Genomic DNA, 21,618 nt, shown 5'->3' on the forward strand with positions numbered 1-21,618 from the left:
GGACTACAGGCGCCCGCCACCTCGCCCGGCTAGTTTTTTGTATTTTTTAATAGAGACGGGGTTTCACCGTGTTTATCATGTTGGTTTTTCTTTATTTTTTTTTTTTTTTAAGAGGCAGGGTCTGTGTCACCCAGGCTGGAGTGTAGTGACACAATCTTGGTTCACTGCAACCTCCAACTCCTGGGCTCAAGCGATCCTCCCACCTCAGCCTCCCGAGTAGCTGGGACTACAGGCGCCCGCCACCTCGCCCGGCTAGTTTTTTGTATTTTTAGTAGAGACGGGGTTTCACCGTGTTAGCCAGGATGGTCTCGATCTCCTGACCTCGTGATCCGCCCGTCTCGGCCTCCCAAAGTACTGGGATTACAGGCGTGAGCCACCGCGCCCGGCCCCAAGTCTATTATCTTAACGATTATGCAACAATGGTTTTTTATAGAGAGGAAGTGTGAAAAATAAAGTCACTTAAGTGTCTGGGGACTGAAATGTGTACCCACTATTCTTGCAAAACCAAAGCCTCAATTAACAGCACAGAGGCCATGGTCTAGACCAGGGGTCCCTAACGTTTTCAGCACCAGGGACCAGTTTTGTGGAAGATAATTTTTCCATGGACTGGGGCAGGGAGTGGGGGATGGTTTTGGGATGCAACTGCTCCACCTCAGATCATCAGGCATTAGCTAGATTCTCATAAGAAGTCCGCAACCTAGATCCCTCTCATGCACAGTTCACGGCAGGGTTCACGCTCCTATGAGAATCTAATGCCGTCACTGGTCTGACAGGAGGCAGAGCACAGGCGGTAATGCTCGCTCGCCCACCGCTCACCTGCTCTGCGGCCTGGTTCCTAAGAGGCCAGGGACCAGTAACCCTCGGGGGACCCTGGGGTTGGGGACCCCTGGCCTCTTTCACACTGGTGATGTGGCCTTTCCTCCATGCCCCTGGGTCTCTTTTCCACCCTACCCTCCCAGCCATCTAGGGGGTCAGGCTCCATTTTCTAAGGAGTGTCTGGGCTCCAAAAGCCTGAGAAATGGTGGGGGTCTCACAGATTCCAGGCATGGAAGGAGTGCAGCCTCCCAGGCAGAGGGAGGCCCTCTGCAGCCTGAAATTGAAAGTTTCCTCCAACATCATCATTGTCTGCTCCTCAGTTCCTGGTGGGATTGTGAGCAGACAATGGGGAACTGGCAGGCCTGGTAATTAGCGGTAATTGTTTATAATATCTGGGCGGCTGCCTGATTTCCTATCCCAGGGAGCCTTGCTAGCTGCCAAGGAACCCGGCTGACGCCCCAGAAACCCTGAATAGGTTATCACGTCCTCCTGGGGGGTGGAGGAAGGTAGAATAAAGTGGTGGCCGGGCCCTACTAGCCAGAAATCCAACCGCATCAGAGACCTGACTCCACCTTGGGGTCTTTCCTGGAGCACGAAAAGAAGGCAGAGGCCACAAAATCAAATCTGCCTCTACTCCTCACTAGCCAACCGCTTGCTGTGTGACCTCTGACAAGTTGTTATTGTCTCTGCATTTCAGTGTTCTTATCTGCAAACGAAACCACACTGCCTCATGGACGGTGTCTGGTCTTTTCGTTGGCCAGTGCCTGTGCTGTCTCAGTTTCAAACATTCTTCTGCTTACGGCACCCATGAGCACAGGGGTATAAAAGAGCTTACTGAATTAAGAGCTGCATACGTGCTACAACTTTGACAAGTCCTTGTATGCAACAGGAGCTCAATAAATGTTCACTGCCAAGCCCTACAGCAGGACTCACACTGGGAAAATAAAGGATGGGGTGAAGACTGGATTTGGTGTAACATAGACCCTGGATTCCAGTATTATACAACCTGTGGGAGGTGTCTTAACCTCTCTGAGCTGCAGTTTCCTCATGTAGAAAATGGGAATAAATAGTAATCACCTTGCTGAGTTGTTGGGGAGGGTCAGAGAGCTAGTGCAGGCAAGGTGCTTAGCACAGAGGACCTGCTGAGTGAATCAAAGGGTGAGATACCGTGGCCTGCTGGGCCTGCTGCCTGGCCTGGGAGAGCCTCCTTGCTACATTCTTGGCATTTTCATGGCATTTCAGATTCTAGACCTGTTAGTAAGTGCAGCATCTGGATGCCTGAGAACAAGCCCAAGCCATTTTGGGGAGAACTGCAGCAGCGGGTCCCTTCCAGGGACGTGTGCCACTTGGACAGGCGCAAAGCCCTGAAACAGGATTACAACCCGTGTTCTGCTGGCCTTTTATTTTGTGTTAATGGTGAAATGAGATTTCCTGCATTTCAAATCCTATTACTCTTGTTTGCAGAGCTGAAACCCACTGGTCTTTTATTATTAACCTCTGAGCTTGGTTTGACCCCTGGATTTTCTGTGTTCTTGATGGTGAAAGAAGTAACTGGGTCACGCAGGGGTTTCACTCCATTCTCTTTTCCAGATGGATCACTCATTTCAACAGCATCAGAAATTAAAAGGCTGCACAGCCCTTATGGTGATTATGGGTTATGTGGTTCTCAAAGGTTTAGGAATTTATGGGTTCCCTGTCCATCCATTCACTACATGCCCGCCCATCCATCCATCCATGTATCCATCCATCCATCCATTTATTTATCCATCCATCCATCCATCCATCCATCCATCCATTTATCCATCCATCCATCCGTCCATCCATCCGTCCATCCATCTGTCTATCCATTTATCCATCCATCCATCCATCCATCCATCCCTCCATTTATCCATCCATCCATCCATCCATCCATCCATCCGTCCATCCATCCGTCCATCCATCTGTCCATCCATTTATCCATCCATCCATCCATCCATCCATCCATCCTCCCACAAACTCGCCAAACCTACAATACAGTCAATTCTGCTGTAACATGAAATATACATTTCTAAAAATTACTGTGCAATGCAAAATCCTGCTATAAAAATCACAGAGCTTATGGGAAAATGGGGTCAGTGTCACATCAAAAAAAGAAAAAGGCAGGAATGCAGTAAAAATGACAGCATGGTTTTATATATGTTAAATGCTTTAGAAATGCATAAATACTATAATAAAAATGGCACGTGACCTTGAAAACAACCTGCAGTTTGCTTGTGGAAGGGGGTGTCAGAAGAGGTGCAGCCTGTGAGTGATTTTGAGGTAGTGAGGGAAAAACTGAAGTCAATGGAAAGTTGTACCACCAGGTGTGGACGGGTGTGGCTTATAATAGTAAACTGACGGTGCCGTGGATGTCTGAGCCACATGCGTTTTGTGTATTCTCATGTGGGTGCAGTTTTCTTCATTCACCCAGTGTTCCTCGTGGATGAAATTGCACCTGAACAAATGCAAAATTTATGTTATGCTCAAATTGTTCCCTAATACTTGAATCATGTTGGAACAAATTCTCATTTTCAAAACAAGCACTGTAGCAGAATTGCCCCGTGCCAGGATATACCATATCACACAATGCTGACTCCAACTTCTCAAGAATTCAAGATATTTCCAAGCCTGACCACCTCTATGAGACAGTGGGCTCGTGGGTGCAAAGCCAAGGATTTTTTTATTTGTCAAAAACTTGTCATGAGTCAAGCACTGATAGTACTATTTATCAATGTTGATCCATTTAATCCTCTTAACAACTCTATAAAAGCTAGGTACTTGTAATTCATACCCATTTTACAAAAAGGGAAACTGAGGCACAGAATTGTTAATTGAACCAGAATCACTCTGCTAGGAGTGGAAGACCTAGGACCTAAACCTGGAGCGTCTGGCTCCAGAATTCACCCTCTTAAGCACTACATTATACTGTCTCTATTTGTCTTGAGGGGACCTCAGCCTTGCCCAGAGCAGAGCACAGGGATTTGCAGTCCAAGCTATGGGGTCAGGCAGGCCTGGAACTGAATCCTGACTCCACCACTCACTAGTCGTGGAGGCACATTCTTCACTTCTCAGAGCCTTGGTTTCCTTCCCAGTAAAACAGGAATAAAGAACAATAGGATAATCCCAGTGCTATCGTAAGTATTAAATGAGATAAACGCCTTAGAACAGAGTCTGGCACAGTCAAGTGCTCAAGAAATACTAGCGTTTATAAAACAAAACAAAACAAATCCCTGTCTCCTAGCCACAGCTGCATCCAGTTCTGCTTTGTCCTTTGGGCATGGGGATGCTGTTAAACAGTAGAGGTGGGGAAGAAAAGGGGTTCTGACCACCCACCCAGACTCCTGAGCCTTTGGTGATCAGGAAACAGCCTTGACAGGACCATGACCCTGAGCCCGGGTGCAGTGGCCCTGCCATCGGCTCATACTCTGCTTCCCTGGGCTGTGGACACAGTGACCCAGACACTCAGAGACCCGGATGCTGATGACCCAGACATCTCAGGACAACAAAGAGCAGAAGGAAGAAGCAGGTGGGTGCTGGGAGCCAGCCTGGAGTGCTTTTGGGTCAACAGAGAGGATGCCAAGGCCCTGGATTCTGTGTGCTGAAGGGGTGGGAAGGAGTGGAATGTATGCATGCTTCTGCTCACACACACCCACCCATTGTTCATCCGAATGTGCAGAGCACCGACTGGGCCAGCTAGACAGGCACTGAACTCAGTGTCTAGTGGGACAGACAGACACACATGTGACAATTAAGATAGAGAGTGGAAGGCACTGTTGTGGGGGAGGGACAGGGGACTGTGAGGGCTGCTGATACAGCCAGAAGAATGGTAGGCCCTACCTGTTCCATTCCACTTCTGCCCACGCCCAGGACAGACATTGCTAATCAACCTCAGCTCTCCTGCCAAGCCTGGACTTGGCTCCAGATTCCTTCTCAACACAGCACTCCAGGGAACCACTATCAATTACTGGTGTTGGCACATGAGATACAGTCTTTGTGCCAGTTCTCAGCTGAGGTCTGGAGAAGGAATGAGTCAGAGGGTGAAGAGGGAGCAGGGGTAGAGAAGGAAGTGCCAGGTAGAGGGCGCAATGGATGCAAAGACCTGGAGGTGAGAAAAGTGAAGGGTAAAGGTTCAGGGTGGTGGAGTCCCCACATGGTTGGGGACTGAGAGAGGCTGGGATAGGTCAGAAGAATAAGTACTGGGTGACAAACTGTGATGTCCCGAAAAGGAGACCTGCAGATGTCCAGGCAAGAGCGATGTATGGCCTTGACCAGGAGATGGAGATGGGGAGGAATGGATGGATTCAAGAGATCATTAAGAGTAAAATGGCACAGCGTGATTATGGATTGGGAATGGATTACGGATTGGAGAGAGAGAGAGCTGGCTGCAAGAACCCCAGATTTCTGGTTTGGGCAGCTGGTCAGATGGTAGCCCTATGCACCCACACAGTGTAGCAGGCTCTGCTGGGCCATGCCCCCACCCCTTATTATGTCAGTGCTTGCTGACTTCTAACCACCAGCATCTGCATGCCTTTGCCCAGGCTTCTCTGGCCCCTGAAGAGCTTCTCTAGCCTTTAGAGCCTATTTTACCACAGTAAGAGCCAGAGAGTTAACAGGGAGCAGCTGCTGCTCAGTAACTGGTTAAGAGCTGGAATGTAAATACCTCAACTCCCTCGCCTCCTGAGGAGATAGCTCCCAGGTGCATGTTCCACATGGGTTCCCAGAGTTCCCCATCAGGATTGGCTCTGGTTGCCCCACAGGAAAGCTGGCTTCTTATGCTTTATTGGGTGCAACACCTCTCTCCCACATGCTCCTCTGCTCTTATTTTCTAGAATCATCTCCCAGGTGAATCACTTGCACTCGAACCCATGTCTCAGGTCTGGTTCTGGGAAAACCCAAACTAGAACACACAGTCAACAGGGAGTATCTCAGGATTAGGGCAGGTGGGGAGTATGGTATGTCTGGAAGGTTTTGTTCTCATGGCCCCATCTCAGGGGGCTTGAGCTCCAGCTCCTGCCCTTTTCCTAGGTGAGATGGGCCTGGCCTGGTGGCATGGCTGGTTGACTCTCCATCCTTAACCCACAAAGCTCCAATTTTTGATCAGGCAGAAACAGGCTCAAAGAAAGAAAGCCCTTCCTCAGCCCCAGGGGATCAACCATGGCTGGCCCAACATAAGGCCCATGGTGTGGAAAGAGAGAGGGGTTCTGGGTCCTTGATGGCATCCTTGAACTACCAAACCATCCTGGAAGCCTCTGCTTCCAGAAACCTTGATAAATGCAACCATTAAATGAGAAAAAGAGTTGAGTGTAAACGTTAAGGGCAGATACCCAATGCTCGGATTTGAATCCTGGCTCAGCCACTGACTGACTGTGTGACCTTGGGCAACTTATTTACCCTCTCTGAGTTTCCATTTCCTCATCTGTAAAACGGGAATATTAACAGTCCCATTGTCAGGTTGTTGTGAGAATTAAATGAGTCAATATAAGTAAAAGCACAGCACAGTATCTGCACATAGCAAGTGTTCTCTGCAAGAATTAGCTATGGCCATTATTACCATTAAGCCAGGGCTTCTCTACCTTAATGTGCATACAAACCACCTGGGGGTCTCATTAAAATACAGATTCGGATTCAGTGGGTCTGGGGTAGAGCCTGAGATTCTGCATATTTAACAAGCTCCCATGACAGTGTTGCTGGGCTGTGGACCACACTTTGAATAGTAAGGGCTGAAGCCATTGTCCATTGGTATTACATAACCTGGGACTCAAGGCATCCTCACTGGCAGAGTGGCCCAACCCACAGGCACCCCTTCCCCGCCCCTGACACCTGGGAACACAGCATTTCCCAAGTTTTCTATACTTGTCCTTTGCAGCTCTCCTCACACTGCTAGTTGTTTAGTCAGTGCCCAAGAGTGGAAGCTCATGGAGGACAGGGTGTCTGAGGTGCCCAACCCAACTGCCTGGTGCATTCTAAGTGCCCAATCACATCTGCTGAAATGAAAATCCATGTGGGAGCAGTCCTGTGCCCGCCTGCAGGAATACATATGCCTGGTGATCCAGCGCAGTCAGACAGACCCAGCGGTGCCAGGGGCTGCAGCCTTGCAGGGGCTGCTCAAGTGAGGCTGGCTCCCTGTAAGCCTCAGCTGGGCTGGCAGAAGTCCAAGGGGTGGGGAGAGGGAAGAACAATCCCTTCCTGTTTCAGAGCCTGGCATTTGGGCCCAACCAGTGCCCCAAATGCCTGCAGAACAAGGAGGCTGACCACAGCTCAATGTCCCCACCCATTCCTTCTGTGTCCCTACCTTGCCCAGGTGTTGGGCAGGTGGCAGTGCTGGGCCTGGCTGGGATCCACCAACACTCAGCCCCTCTCAGGAGGCCGAGACTGTCCCCTGCTGCTGGACCCATCACCCTCCAACCCACCTGATACCTCCTCAGTTGGGCTCAGAACACCCACCTCAACCCTTTTAGTAATCGTAATCATCACAGTCAACACTTACTCAGTGCTTACTCTGTGCTAAGCACTTTATAGACACAATTGTATTTGGGGTGGCTCACTATATCTGTTACAATGCAACTGACCAAAACAGCAAAATAGCCAACAAACAGTGGCTTAATTAACAACCAACAATAATAGATAACAATTACAGTGCCGGTCACTGTGCTAAGTTCTTTTACATGTATTAACATATTGAACCCTCACAACTCTATAAGTGTCTGCACTGTTACTGTTCCCTTTCTGTAGATGAAGAAACTAGGCTCAGAGAGGTGAAGTAACTTCCCCCAAAGCCACACAGCTACTAAGAAGCTGAAATGAACCACACACCAGGGCAGTCTCATTCTTGAGTCCTGGCTTTGAACCTGTCTGTCACGTAATTAGACTCTCTGGTCCCTTAAAGCCCATGACAGCAAACAGTAACAAGAGCCATGTTCCAAACACCTGTCACCTGCAGACATCACCTCGTTTCTTCCTCACAACACACTCTGATAATGCTCCCCTTGGTCATGTGGCCTTTCTGAGCCTTCACCTCCTCTTCTATAAAATGGAAATGCAGGTCTGACTTCTCTGCTGCTGCTCACTGCAGCACGCTGCCCTTCCCATAATCTAGGCCTCCAGACCTGCCTGGGAGGCTGACAGATGTTTACTGGCCTCCTCAAACATTAGGGAGGCATACTGATGTGCCCAAGCCCACCCAGGGGCATGAGTGGCAGAGCCAGGATTAGAACCTGAGCTTCCTGACTCCCTGCGACTCACACCTGTCAGCAGGGCCCCACTGCTCCCCAGATGCTGAGAATATCTTCCTCCAAGTTCTGCTGCCTTGCCATGTTTCTCAGGTTAAAGAAAACACTGGCTCCCTTCCTCCTCCTCCTCCTCTCCCTTCCGCTGTCCTCCTCCTGTTCTCACCCACGGGAAAGTCTCGCTAGGAGGTGGGTGGAACAGCAGCATCTGCTAAGGCAAGGCCATTCACGAGGCTGGAGATGCCCAGTTTAGGAGGGGTTGGGGGTGGGTGGGGAAGGCTTTTAGCCAGCAGGAGCCCCCAGCTGAGGGGCAGGGCCAGAATGAAGGGAAGCAAAAGGTGGAGGCCGAGCCCCAGCCCCACCTCTCAGTGGCCGTGTGTCTGTCCTTGCACTAGTCACTTAGCTGGTACTGTTCAAAAGAATTTTCTATGTATGATGATGGAAATGTTCTATTTTCTACACCACCCAATATGGTTACTAGCCACAAGTTGCTAGCGAGCACTTGAAATATGGCTAGTGCAATAGAAGAACAGAAAGTTTCATCTTATTTAATTAGCCACATGCGTCTAGTGGCTACTTTTCTGGACAGTTGTGGCATTTAATTTTTCTAAGCCTCAGTCTTCCCATGTGCACAAGAATCATGATATCCCACCCCACTTCCCTGACTTTAGAGGATAGCTAGGACCATGAAGCAATGCAGTGCTGGGAAATAACCGCTGGCTGGGAGTCAAGACTCCTGGGCTCCAGACCTGGTAACATGCTTCGTGATGCAGAGTGAGCTCCTTAACCTCTCTGAGTGCCCTGGTCATCTACATGATAAGGAAGTTGCTTTGGATCAAAGTTTTTTTCATCTAGGGATCCACAGATGGTTTTAGGGGACTCTGATAACCCCTGTAGTTATGAGAAAAGCATGTTTGCAGGACTGTGTGTGGGAGAATGAGTGTGTACATGCACTGGGGGCTGTGTGTATTGGGGGAAAGCCCAGTGCTTTCCTGAAATTCTTAAAGGGTTCTGTGAAAATGAGAAACCCCGAGTCCAGGTGAGTTCCTCTAGGATAAAAGCTTTTTAACAGTGGAGTTCTCAGGCCACATTCCCAGAGACTAATTCAGCAGCTCGGACCTGGGGCCCTGCGAGCTGCATGGGTAACGTGTTCTCGTGATTCTGACGTGAAGCCCACGGAGGGAAACGCTGGCAAGGAGCTAGCCGCACTACTGTCTAGTGAGCTGATGCTCAAGCAACGCTTTTATAAAGCAGTAGTATATATCTTTCAAAACCAACAGGATTTAGGAAACTAAAAAAGTAAAGAGGAAATAATGATGATAATAAAACCCCTCTCTACCCACTCCTTTATTTCTTAAGCAGCACTAACATACAGCACTTAGTGCCAAACACTGCCTTATGCTGTGTATAAATATTACCCCTGCATTATATGGATTATAAATGTCTAATCCTCATGACACCCCTATGAAGCTGATGCCGTTAATCCCATTTTACAGATGAGGAAAGTGTGGCACAGAGACCTTGCCCAAGGTCACACAGCAGGAAAGGGGTGGAGCCAGGATTCAAATCCAAGCAGTGGGGCTCACTCTCTCTCGGGACTTTGCTGTTACACTGTCTCCCTTCTGAAGATGGGGGATGAACCTGGAGCCCTGAGCTGGCGCCTCCACAGCCTGGAGCTGCCCCAGGGCTCCCAGAGGGGTTGCTCAGTCCCTCCCGTGCCCCACCACAAAAGAATGCAAGAGCCAGGAGGGCTGGTGGCCCCACACTTACTTGCCCTCCGAGCCATAGCTGTTCATGCTGTCCTCAATGGACTCGTGGCTGGCCTGGCGCAGCGTCCGGCTGGGCATCTCCACTGCCAGGCCTGTCTCCGTGCTCCTCTGGATGGCCCCCTTCAGCCTCCGGCTGTCTCCTGGGCAAAGCGGCCAAGAGAGATGGGGAGAGAGACACAGGTGGGAGGGCGACAGAAAGAAGAGTCATCTGGTTAGCAGTGTTTCAGCAGTTGGGGGTTATCCAGCTTCAGCCTCCATCCTCAGTCCATCAACCTCCATGGATCCCCGGCCTCACCAGTAACCACCCCACCAACGAACAGTATTGCATGAGTTTTGTTAAATGATGGATTCATTTACATGTGCTTTTTCTCCCCCTTGAATTCATTTCTCCCCTGAAACCTTCTCCAAATCATTTCTCTTCCTCCTCTTCAGCTACTATTTATTGAGCACCTACTACGTGTCCTACTGTGTCAAGTGCTTTGCATGGATTTTGACCAGGGTTTCTTAACCTCAGCACACTGGCTCTGTGGATGGCATATTGCTTTGCAGTAGGGGCTGCCCTGTGCATCACAGAATGTCTAACGGTATCCCTGGCCTTTGCCCACTAGATACTAGTACCACCCCCACCCCACCCCGCTGCAGTCCAGTTGCAGCAATCAAAAATATCTCCAGACATTGCCAAATAGCCCCTAGGCAGCAAAAATCACCCTTGACTGAGGACTACTCGCTCTGAAACCAGATGGCATGGGTTCAAATCCTGGATATCTATCTCAGTGGCTGGGAGACTTTAGGCAAATTACTCAGCCTCTCTGTGCCTCTATTTGCACAACTGTCAAGTGGGAGAATAACAGGATTTTACGAGGCTAAATGGCCCCCATCAGCAGCCCACTCCTTCCATTCTGTGGTCAAACATCATCTCATCTGAGATCTTTCTTGACCACTCCTGGCCCCTCCAAAACAGCAGCCTTCTCCCACCCGCTGCCCCTCTCTGCCCTGACTCCTGCTTTGGTTTTGCTGACGTTTACCACCCAAATGCATTAAACAATATTGGTGTTTTGGCCGCTTCCTCTGTGAAGACCATAATCTCCATGAGGACAGGGAACTTTGTTCACTCTTGAAGCCTCAGCACCAAGAACAGGGTCTAGACCATTGTAGAGCTCAACTAATAACTGTGGGATGGACCAATGTCTGCCTTGAGAGCAGCCTTAATCCTCACAACCAGCCAAAAGGTGGATGCTGCTGTTCACCCCCATCCAGTGCCCAAAACTGGAGGTACAGAGAGGTCAGGACTTGTCCACGCCTGTAGAGCTAGTAAGGCGGGGAGCCAGGACACAGCCCCGGGAGGGTCTCTGCTCCCTGCTCCATGGCCTAGTGATTCAAGGGACCGTGGGCTTGTTAGAGGTGGGGTAGATCATTAGTGGGATCTTTTTCATGGTCCCACAGAGTCCAGATGTGGGCTTATACCCAAGGGGATCCTTCAGTGCTTGCTGATTGGCCCACTGGGGAAAAGCAGCCCCAGTCACACCCAGTCATCCTGCTCCTACCAGAGGACAGGAGAGCTGGGCCTGCATACCAGGAGCAGGGCAAGGCCAGGACACCTCTCGCTGGCCTTCTCCTGGCCTCCCTCCTCCTCCCAGCTCCAGGATGGTCTCTCCTTCCTCCCTGACTCTAAGAATCACACGCACATGTACACACACACATGCATGCGTAGATACAAACACTCTGTGTTTCTCAGAACGTGTAGCCTCATATTTCTGTCTCCCACACGTGTCTGTGTTATTGAGACACACAGACACCCACATTCAGAAAAACACACAGCAACACACACACACACACACAGGAAGATGCATGCAAAGACAGTGTGTTAATGCAGGTCTGAGTGTGTTCCCAGGGGTCTCCACATGCCTGTCACTCTATGTGTTTGAGGCTAAGTGGGTAGGTATATACACATCCTCCCTGGGTGTTTCTGAACACGTGGGAGAGCGTGTGTGCCCTTATATCGGTGTTTCTACTCCATTCCATCATCTGTTCTTTCCCTAGCTTGCATCTGCAGCCTCCCTCCATCCTCCATCTCCACTGTTTCTGTATTTTTCTGTATATAGCAGGTACAGTGACACAGAGAAAGACAGAACCACTCACATGCACATTCAGAAACACAGACTCAGACAGAGACATCCCTGTACACACACACACACACACACACACACACACAGAGCACTGTACATATGTCCCTGTCAGATGTGCAGGAACAAACACCCCCCAGCCCCACACTAGGGATACAGACCCATGACTGGGCACCCTGCAGGCAGGCAACACACACCTGCCCCGGCTCCCTCCCTCTGCTGAGCCTTGTTCGGGTCCCCCCACCCTGGTTCCACCTCCACCTACCTGGGTCTGACACATTTCTCCCGGAAGAGGGAGGAAAAGAGCATGACAAACAACTCAGTTCCCCAGAGCTGTGCCTTGCATCTGTGTGGCACCCTACGGCCCTGAAAGCAGTTCCCAACTAGGCCCCTAAGATCTGCCTCACAGCAGCCCTGGCTCCCCACACAGGTGAGCATGGTTGTGCAGTCAGAAGGCCCAGGTATGGAGACCTGGGGCAAGTTGGACAGCATCTTCCCCACGGAGCTGTTGAGAGGGTTACATGACAGATGTTTCCCACAGTGCCGGGCACAAAGTAGGTGCCGAACATAGAAAGCCCAACCACTGCAGAGGAAGAAAGACCTTCCAATGTCCCCACACCTGCCCTTGCCAACTGTCTTGCTGATGCCCTTGTAAATGCATTTTTCCCTTGACACACCACCTTCCCCAAACTGGAGACCATGACTGGACCCAACCACAGCAATGTCCACTGTCCAACCTCCGCCACCTACCCCTTCTGTGGGTCCTCTCTTGCTAACTGGGCCATGGTCCCCAAAGTGACTGTCCCAATGCTTTCCCAACTACCCCCACCAAGATCCATCCATCTCAGGTGGCTGAGATGTGTTCCCTTTGTTCTGCTCTTCCTCACTTCCAAATGTCACTGTGATCGTTAATAGTGAGTGTCAACTTGATTGGGTTGAGGATACAAAGTATCACTCCTGGGTGGGTCTGTGAAGATGGTGCCAAATGAGATGAACATTTGAGTCAGTGGACTGGGAAAGGCAGACCCACCCTCAATCTGGGTGGGCATCATCCCGTGGTGCCAAATGAGATTAACATTTGAGTCAGTGGACTGGGAAAGGCAGACCCGCCCTCAATCTGGGTGGGCATCATCTAATCAGCTGCCAGCATGGCCAGAATAAAAGCAGGCAGAACGTGGATCTCGTCTCAGGGTCAGGTTTGGGGACACCTGACCTTAGATAGCCTGGCACCCTAAGCCAGTCAAAGTTCAAAAATCTTCACATAGGTGGGCTCCCGCATCATTACTGTACTTGTACCCATTTACACCCAACCAGAACATTGGGAAGGAAATTTATTTCTCTTTTGTATGCTTCTATGTCATTTAAATTTTTATAATTAATGTATTAATTCTATAATGCAAATGAAGGTAAATACAAACAAATTCATAAATAAATCACAGTTTCAATCATGCCACCATCTTATTTAAAACCTTAGCCAGGCACGGTGGCTCATGCCTGTAATCCCAGCACTTTGGGAGACCCAGGCAGGTGGATCACTTGAGCCCAGGAGTTTCAGACCAGTCTGGACAACATAGTGAAACTCCACCTCTACAAAAAAACCCCACAAAAATTAGCCAGGCATGGTGGTGGGCACCTGTAGCAGAGGCAGGAGGATTGCTTGAGCTTGGGAGGTTGAGGCTGGTTGCACTCCAGCCTGGGTGACAGAGTGAAACCCTATCTCAAAAAAACAAAAAAGAAAACAAAACAAAAACCCAAAAACCAAAACCAAAACAAATACCTTAGAATGTTTCTTCACTGCCTGCTGAATTAGGTTTAGTTTTTGCATCCAGGCACCCAAGACTCTCCATTTTCTGACTCCCTCCCCATCAGCTACTGGTCTCCCTCCCAGTCTCCATATCCTAGCCCAGCCAGACACTTCAGTGCTCCATCCTGAGAAATACTGTACATCCTCAATAACTTCCCCATCCTGGTTCTCACTCCTTTCCTTTCCTCCCTTCTTCATCTTCCTATCAAATTTCTAACCATCCTCCATAGTTTAGCCTTAAATAACACCTATAATTTATCAGGCACTCTGTACTTCAGTTTCTTCATCGTATAATAGGGATAAAAGCACCAGAAACTCAGAGCTATGTGAGCACTAAATGTTAACAAGCAAGCAATGTAAAAATGTAATAACATTTAACCTAACATTTAACCCTCAGGATGGCCTAGGTAGGCTGGGACACACGGTCAGCCCTCAACAAAGTTGACTATTATTAATATGGTTATTACCATTTTGCTAGATGCCATGCCAAGTGTTTTACAAAGGTATCATCCCACTTAATTCTCACAATAAACCATGAGATAGCTGCTGTCTCCCTCTACAGAGAAAGAAAATGAGGATCGAGAAGGTTAAGTAACTTTCCCAAGGACATGCACGAGTACTAATGGTGGAGCTGGACTTCAACCCCAGGCTATTCTGGCTCCAAAGCCATGTTTTAAATGCACCCTAAAGTAAACTCATCAAGCTCCACACCAGAACTCTAACGCCATGTCTTCCACAAAGACGTCTCTCATCAGACTCCTTGAGTCCTAGGGACATTTTAATCTTCACTTCTCTTGGGGTAACTATTCCACGGCACCTTGAAACACAGTTCTCATCCATCTAGTCGATGTCTGTGTTTACAGCATGAGCTCATTCGTCATTTACTTCCATTCAGCACCAGGGATAGCGCCCACACTGCCCATCCCCACTGAAAGTCTGTTAAATTGAATTGGCTTTAGGATGTGTCCCCAAGAAAAATGTAAATTCTCTCTGGTAAAGAAAACAAGTAGATCTCACTCTGCTGTTTATACTTGAATATGAATGTGTCTAATGTACGTTCTCCCAAAAGTAAGTATTCATAAAGAACAGGATAATAAAACGATGATAAATTATGAAAACAGATTTTATTGTTTTTAGCATTTACCCTGTACCGTGTAAAAATTATATATACATATATAATTTAACCCCACCATAACCCTGAAAGACAAGTATTATTATCCTAATTTTACAACAAGGAAACAGGCTCAGAGCAGTTCAGCAACTTGTCCAAGGTTATACCAGGTAAGACAGAGCTAGGCTTGAAACCAGGTCTGTGTGAAAACAGCTCATCATATACTCTTAACCATGAGACCTCAAGGATGTGGTGGGGGAAGGGAGAAGGAGAGAACTCAACCAGTCCCCACTCTGACATTTTATTGAAGATGGACATTATCAGCTTTGACTTCCAGATGAGAAGCCCCAAGCCGAGAGAGGCTCCATGACCTGTTCCAGGTCCCCAGGCTCTAAAATCACTAACCACATCCTGGTCAGTGTGTGTCCACTCCGAGTCCACAGAGCAGCCTGTGAAGTTCCCCCAGACACAAGAGCTCTGGGTGACTGGCTATTTTAAACCAAGATGCAAAAGGCACCACGGTCCCTGGCTCACTGCTTCCCCTTCCCACAGCAACTACTCTTCCTGTCTCTCTGAGATAAATACCTGGAGGCTGCTGCCTCTTCTTCCTCCATGGTCAACCTCTCCCTGGCCTAGTTATTCCCAGTGACTTGGGCCTCATATGCCTCCCTTGTCCAGGTCTTGAAGTCCATCTGAAAATCAAGGGCTGAGAACCATCTGCAGGTACTCAGGCCTCCACGGCACTGATGTTGCCTCTGGTTGTGTCTCCAAGGATGGGAGGAGGAAGCACAATGCTGATTACTTCTGTGAGGGCCCTAACCTTCCCCTTCTTCTCCCTGGAGCTATAGGAAGCTGCCCTCCCTTAAAATAAGAGACGGTTTCATCTGGAGGGAACTTAGGGATCACCCAGATCAATACCTTTATTGTACAGAGGGCAACTGAGGCCCAAAGAAGGGCAGGAGTCAAAGGCCATGTTGATATTATAATTCAGGCTAGGGACAGTGGCTCATGATTGCAATCCCAACACTTTGAGAGGCCAAGATGGGAGGATTGCTTGAGCCCAGGAGTTCAAGACCAGCCTGGGCAATACAGTGAGACCCTGCCTGTACAAAAAATTTAAAAATTACTAGCCCACACTGTAGTCCCAGCTACTCAGGAGGCTGTGGTGGGAGGATTGCTTGAGCCCAGGAGTTTGAGGCTGCAGTGAGCTATGATCATGTTGCTGCACTCCAGTCTGGGTGACAGAGACCCTGTTTCAGGAAAAAAAATTCAGGTCTCCTAACTGCTAACCTCTCTACTCCTTTTCAGTTGACAGCCTTTCACTATTTCTAGAGCATCTTCAGGAGGCAGCATGGCCTAATGGTTAAAAGCATAGACAATGGAGCCTGTCACTCTACTAGTTGTGTGATATTGATAAAGTTACTCAACCTCTCTGTGGCTCAGTTTCCTCCTCTATGCTAACTGGTGTCCACCAGAGTGTCCTCTTTGGCCAGTTTCTTCTCTACTCAGCGGCCCGCCTGAGCTTCCCAAACCTCAATCGTGAACACACCATCCCTGTGATTAAAATCCTTCAGTGGCACCCCATTGCTTGCAGAATAAATTCCAATTTAACACACACTGTCTTTCTGACATGGTCCCAATTTACATTTCCAGCCTCAATTTTTCCCTTTTCCCTAGTGTTCTCTACATTCTATTCATGCTGAATAATTCCAAATCTTCCATGTGACCAGCTGCCCCTCCAATTTCTTACCCATCATCCTGCATACAAAAGTCTCAGCATTTTCTTCTTCTCTTCTGGAGAAAGGTGCTTTTTAAAACAACTGTTTGTTGCAGGACAATACACATAAAGAAAACTGCACAATTATATATCACACAGTTGTAAGTGTATACCTTGATGACCATTACAAAGTTCTATGGAACCAGCACCCAGATCAAGAAGCAAAACATTACCAGTGCCCTACAGAAGGTCCACATGCCACTTCCAGTTACTTTCCACCAAAAGTAGCATTATCCTAACTTCTAACAGCACAGACTGGTTTTGCCTATTTTGCAGTTTTCACTACATAAAATCACCTAGTGTATATTCTTTAGCATCTGGCTTCTTTTACCCAACACGACATTTGTGGGGTTCATCCATGTTGATTGTTTCATTGTAGTTCATTCATTCGCATGACTTATTGTAGTACATTGTGTGAATATATCAAAATGATTTTCATTCATTCTATTGCTGATGAGCATCCGGGTGGGTAACCTCCAGTAATGGAATATTACAAATAGCTCTGCCAAAACATTCTTGTATGTGTCTTTTGGTGACCATTTCTGTGCAGTTCTTCAGGGCACATACCTAGGAGTGCAACTGCTGGGTTACAGGATATGCATTTGAAATGCCTTTTAGGTGGGTTAACCACGGTGTGGACTGGAAAGGTTAACACGTTAGACTCTCATTCAGCAGGAAGCAATGTTCTGAAGAAGTGAGGCTAAAAATTGGAATGTTTTGAGGAAAACGATGGTGGAAAGACTGTTGATTTACTGTATATCTGGCTCACATTTATATTCCCCAAATGTAATCTTTGTTACAAGAATGTGTATAAAGGGCAAACAGCACCCAGAACAGGAGAGGAAGGAGGGGGAAAGGCCTGGAATACGGTTGGCATTCAATAAATGCTGGCTATTATTATTAACCTCTCTAAAGGTCAATGGTCAACTGCTCACTGATACCACCTCTAGTAAACTCGTTATTTCATCGATTCTAAGACAAGATGTGAATGGCAACCAATGGCATGTCAGAGTTAAATTCTGACATGTTTTAGCTTCCTTGGTGGTATATAAAGTTGTGACTTGCAACTGAAGGCCTCTAAAATGCAATTAAGTCCACAGCAAAGAACCAGTGCGTGCAGGAACTGTCCGTGGTGCTGACTGAACAGAGAGGACTGGGCCTGCCTAGGGCGAAGGTGGGGCTCACAAGGGAGATTTTAGAACTACGAAGCATCCCTATCCTGTGGTTGTTTTTAAACTACAATTCCTTCCCACTGGCTTGCTGATGCCTGAAATCCCACCCTCAAAGAATCACCTTTCCACATAAAGACAGGAACTTCCATTTATCAAGCTGAACCAGAGCCTATGAGAGGTGCTTACCATTTATCATTTCATGTAATCTTCACAACCACCAGTGAAGTAAGTATTGTGTTCATTTTCAGAAGGGAAAGCTGAAGCTCAGGGGTTAATGAACCTGCCCATAATTACAAAGCTGGCATGTGGGATGTGATCCTGGTTCAACGCAGACCAGAGTGCAATTTTTGCCCTTTAGGCTGCTCTACACTGGAGGGAGGGATGAGTGCCTCAGACCTTTTCCCAAGAGGATCTGAAGAGGAAAGAGGGAGAGATCATAAAGACACAGAGATGAAATGAGTGAAAGCAAGAGAGGCAAAACGCACATGATAAGGATTTGAGAACCCTAGAGAGGGAGAGGAAAGATTTTGTGAGAATCAGCTGGGTAACAAATACGGAATGTGCTTTGTAACTCTAAAGAGTTATGCCCCTGGAAGGAAACGTTACTCTCATTTATCCAACAAAATATACATTTATTGAGCTCATTTCCTATGCCATGCTGTTCTTGGCTCTGGGGATTTGAATGAGATACAGTCTTTGACCTTAAGGAACTTACAGTGGGGAGGGGACATGAAACAGATAAGTAATTATCATTCAACAAACTCTTTACTAATTGCCTATTCAGGGCCAGATCCTGTGCTGTAGACTTATAACATAGATGAATTAAACCCAGACCTTGCTGAAACTCCCAGTCTACCAGAAGAGATAGGCAAGAAAAGGGGAAATTGTGCAATAATTACAAGGTAGCATAATGTAAGGGCAGAGATATACACAGAATATTATGGGAGCTGAGGAGAAGGGTAATTAATGCAGCACTGGAGTTAGAGGCACGGTGTGGGTTGTAAGCAGAATTGACTCAATGCTGAATTATACTTGATTGCAAATAAAATCGGAAGATTTCATTGTACATGGAAGCACTGCTTTCCAGTACAACTGAAGGTTATACTGACAAATAAAAACACGTAGACAGAGTGAAGGGGAAAATGTGGAACTAAATGAAAACTGAAGACAAGAAGTTCCGGAAGCAGAGTAAATGCATTTGGGGTGGGGGAGTCCTGTGCTGAGCAGGGGTGGTCAGGGGAAAGTCATTTACTCTCCTCAAGCCAACGTGGAAAGACTTTCTAAAGAAGAGGCATTTCCGCGATCATCGGAAGGAAGACAATTCACAGCCCCACAAAAAGCTGTTTTTCCTCAGGAAGCTATTTCCACCAGCATTTGGGACAAGCTAAACAAGCCTTGGAAAGAACTGGGTTGTGGGCAAAAGGTAGAGTCTATGGCCCCATATGGCACTGGGAAGCTACACAATCCACACAGCATTCAAGACTTCCAGGATTTGCCCCAAACCTATACTACAAGTCTGCCATGATGCATATACCAGGTGTTCTATCCACACGGAATTACTCATCATTCACCAAATACAGCCCACGTACTTCCGTCTTCTTAGGAGAACAGGCTCTGAAGCCAGAAAAACTGAGTTTGGGACCTGAAGCGTGCCTCTGCCACTTTCTGAGTAAACTAAAGAAAGTTACTGAACCAATCTGAGCCTAAGTTCCCCTGCAAAACAGGAAAAATAATAGAACCCACTCCATCTATTGTTGTAAGGATTAAATGCATTAGTAAGCTCTTACTAGGTTATGCTGCAATAACAAGTTACCCCCAAATTTCAGCGGTTTACAGAACAAAGTTCTTGTTCATACTTAACATACTTTTTTTCTCTTTGGAGATGGACTTTTGCTCTGTGGCGTATACTGGAGTACAGTGGTGCAACCTTGGCTCACTGCAACCTCTGTCTACCAGGTTCAGTGATTCTCCTGCCTCAACCTCCCAAGTAGCTGGGGTTACATGCATGCACCACTATGCCTGGCTAATTTTTTTTCCCTTTTTGTATTTTTAGTAGAGATGGGGTTTCACCATATTGGCCAGGTTGGTCTCAAACTCCTAACTTCAAATGATCTGCCTGCCTCAGCCTCCCAAAGTGCTGGGATTACAGGCATGAGCCACCATGCCCAGCCATACTTAACATACTTTATGAGTTAGCTATGGCTCTATCCCACGAACTCTTCTGGGACCCAGGGTGAAGGGGCCAGCCCTACCTGGGACAAGCTGTTCTCATGGCAGAGCAGTGATGGAACCATGAGGGAGTTCTTCTAGCTGCTGCACTTTTCTCTATGTGTATTTCAAAACTTTTAAAAGAAAAGGAAGTGAAAGAAATATGGCCTCTAACAGAAAGACAATGCCAAACGTGTAGGGGAGGCAGGGAAGCTCCCTCCTCCCCACGCACACTGGAAAGAAAACTCCTCAAGGCACCAAATGGTTTGTTCCAACAAGGTAGCATCTTAGCCCATGATAGCACAGATCCATGTTAACTGTGAAATAAATGTCTCATACCCCTTGTGGGACTGAACTCAATGACATAACATATGCACAATGACTGTCACAGTAAGATACATGCAGCACTCAGTAAACTGCAGCTACTATTATAAACAATACTCTGAGATAGACAGTAGTGTCCCTGATTCTCAGAAACTCTCAGAAAACTGAGGCTCTGAGAACTGAAGCAGTATGCCCAAGGTCCCACAGCAAGTAAAGGTTGGAGAGGAGGAATGCAAAACAAATCTGATCCATCCAAACAAAGCTGAACACAAGTGTTCACAGTAGCATTAACCGTGACAGTTAAAAAGTGGACACAGCCTGAATGTCCATCCATGGATGAATGAACAAATTGTGGTATATCCATGCAATAAAGTATTATTCACCCATAAAAAGCATGCAGTACTGGGCTGGGCATGGTGGCTCACGCCAGTAATCCCAGCACTTTGAGATGCCAAGGCGAAAGGATCACCTGAGGTCAGGAGTTTGAGACCAGCCTGACCAATATGATGAAACGTTGTCTCTACTAAAAATACAAAAATTATCTGGGCTGTGGTACTGTGTGTCTGTAATCCTAGCTACTCAGGAGGCTGAGGCAGGAGAATCACTTGAACCCAAGAGGCTGAGGTTGCAGTGAGCTGAGATGGCGCCACTGCATTCCAGCCTGGGTGACAGGGAGACTCTGTCTCAAAAAAAAAACAAAAAAACAAAAAAAAAAAACGCATTACCTATACATGCTTCAACATATATGAACCTTGACATTATGCAAGCAAAAGAAGCTGGTCATAAAAGACCATCTCTTCTATGACTCTACTTATTTGAAATGTCCAAGATAGGTAAGTCCATAGAACTAGAAAGCAGACTAGTGGTTGCCAAGGACCAGAGGGAGGGGCAAATGGGATGTGATACTGCTCACGGGAACAGGGGTGACAATAATATTCTACAATTGACTGTGGTGATGGTTGCACAATTCTGTGAATATATTAAACATTAAAACCCACTGAATTGTTCACTTTAAACTAGTAAACTGTATGGTATGTGAATTATATCTCAATAAAGCTTATATACATCTCCTTCCACTTCATCTCATCTCCCAGGCCAGGCTGTTAACCCCTATTCTACACTGACCCCAAGAGGGTCAAGGAGCCCACAGTACGGCAAGGAGGCTCCCCCTGAGCCAGAAGCAGTGTGGAAACCCTGCTGCAAAGGCCAGAGAAGGCCAAGCCATACAGTCTGGCCCCTCAGATGTCATCTTCAGATAACACATGTGAAC

At 47.6% G+C, this 21,618-nt stretch overlaps 1 protein-coding gene across 1 annotated transcript in view; it reads right to left on the minus strand.

The window, feature by feature from the left end:
• The window catches only part of RIMS4 (regulating synaptic membrane exocytosis 4), a 58,070-nt gene that overhangs the window by 10,253 nt on the left and 26,199 nt on the right, over window positions 1-21,618 (minus strand). Inside the window, exon 2 of the mRNA XM_003904699.3 lies at window positions 9,831-9,969. Coding sequence (XP_003904748.1) covers window positions 9,831-9,969 — 139 coding nt within the window. The remainder of the gene's footprint in view (window positions 1-9,830; window positions 9,970-21,618) is intronic.

This window comes from Papio anubis, chromosome 16 (genome assembly GCF_008728515.1).
Source record: "Papio anubis isolate 15944 chromosome 16, Panubis1.0, whole genome shotgun sequence".
Classification (NCBI taxonomy): domain Eukaryota; kingdom Metazoa; phylum Chordata; class Mammalia; order Primates; family Cercopithecidae; genus Papio; species Papio anubis.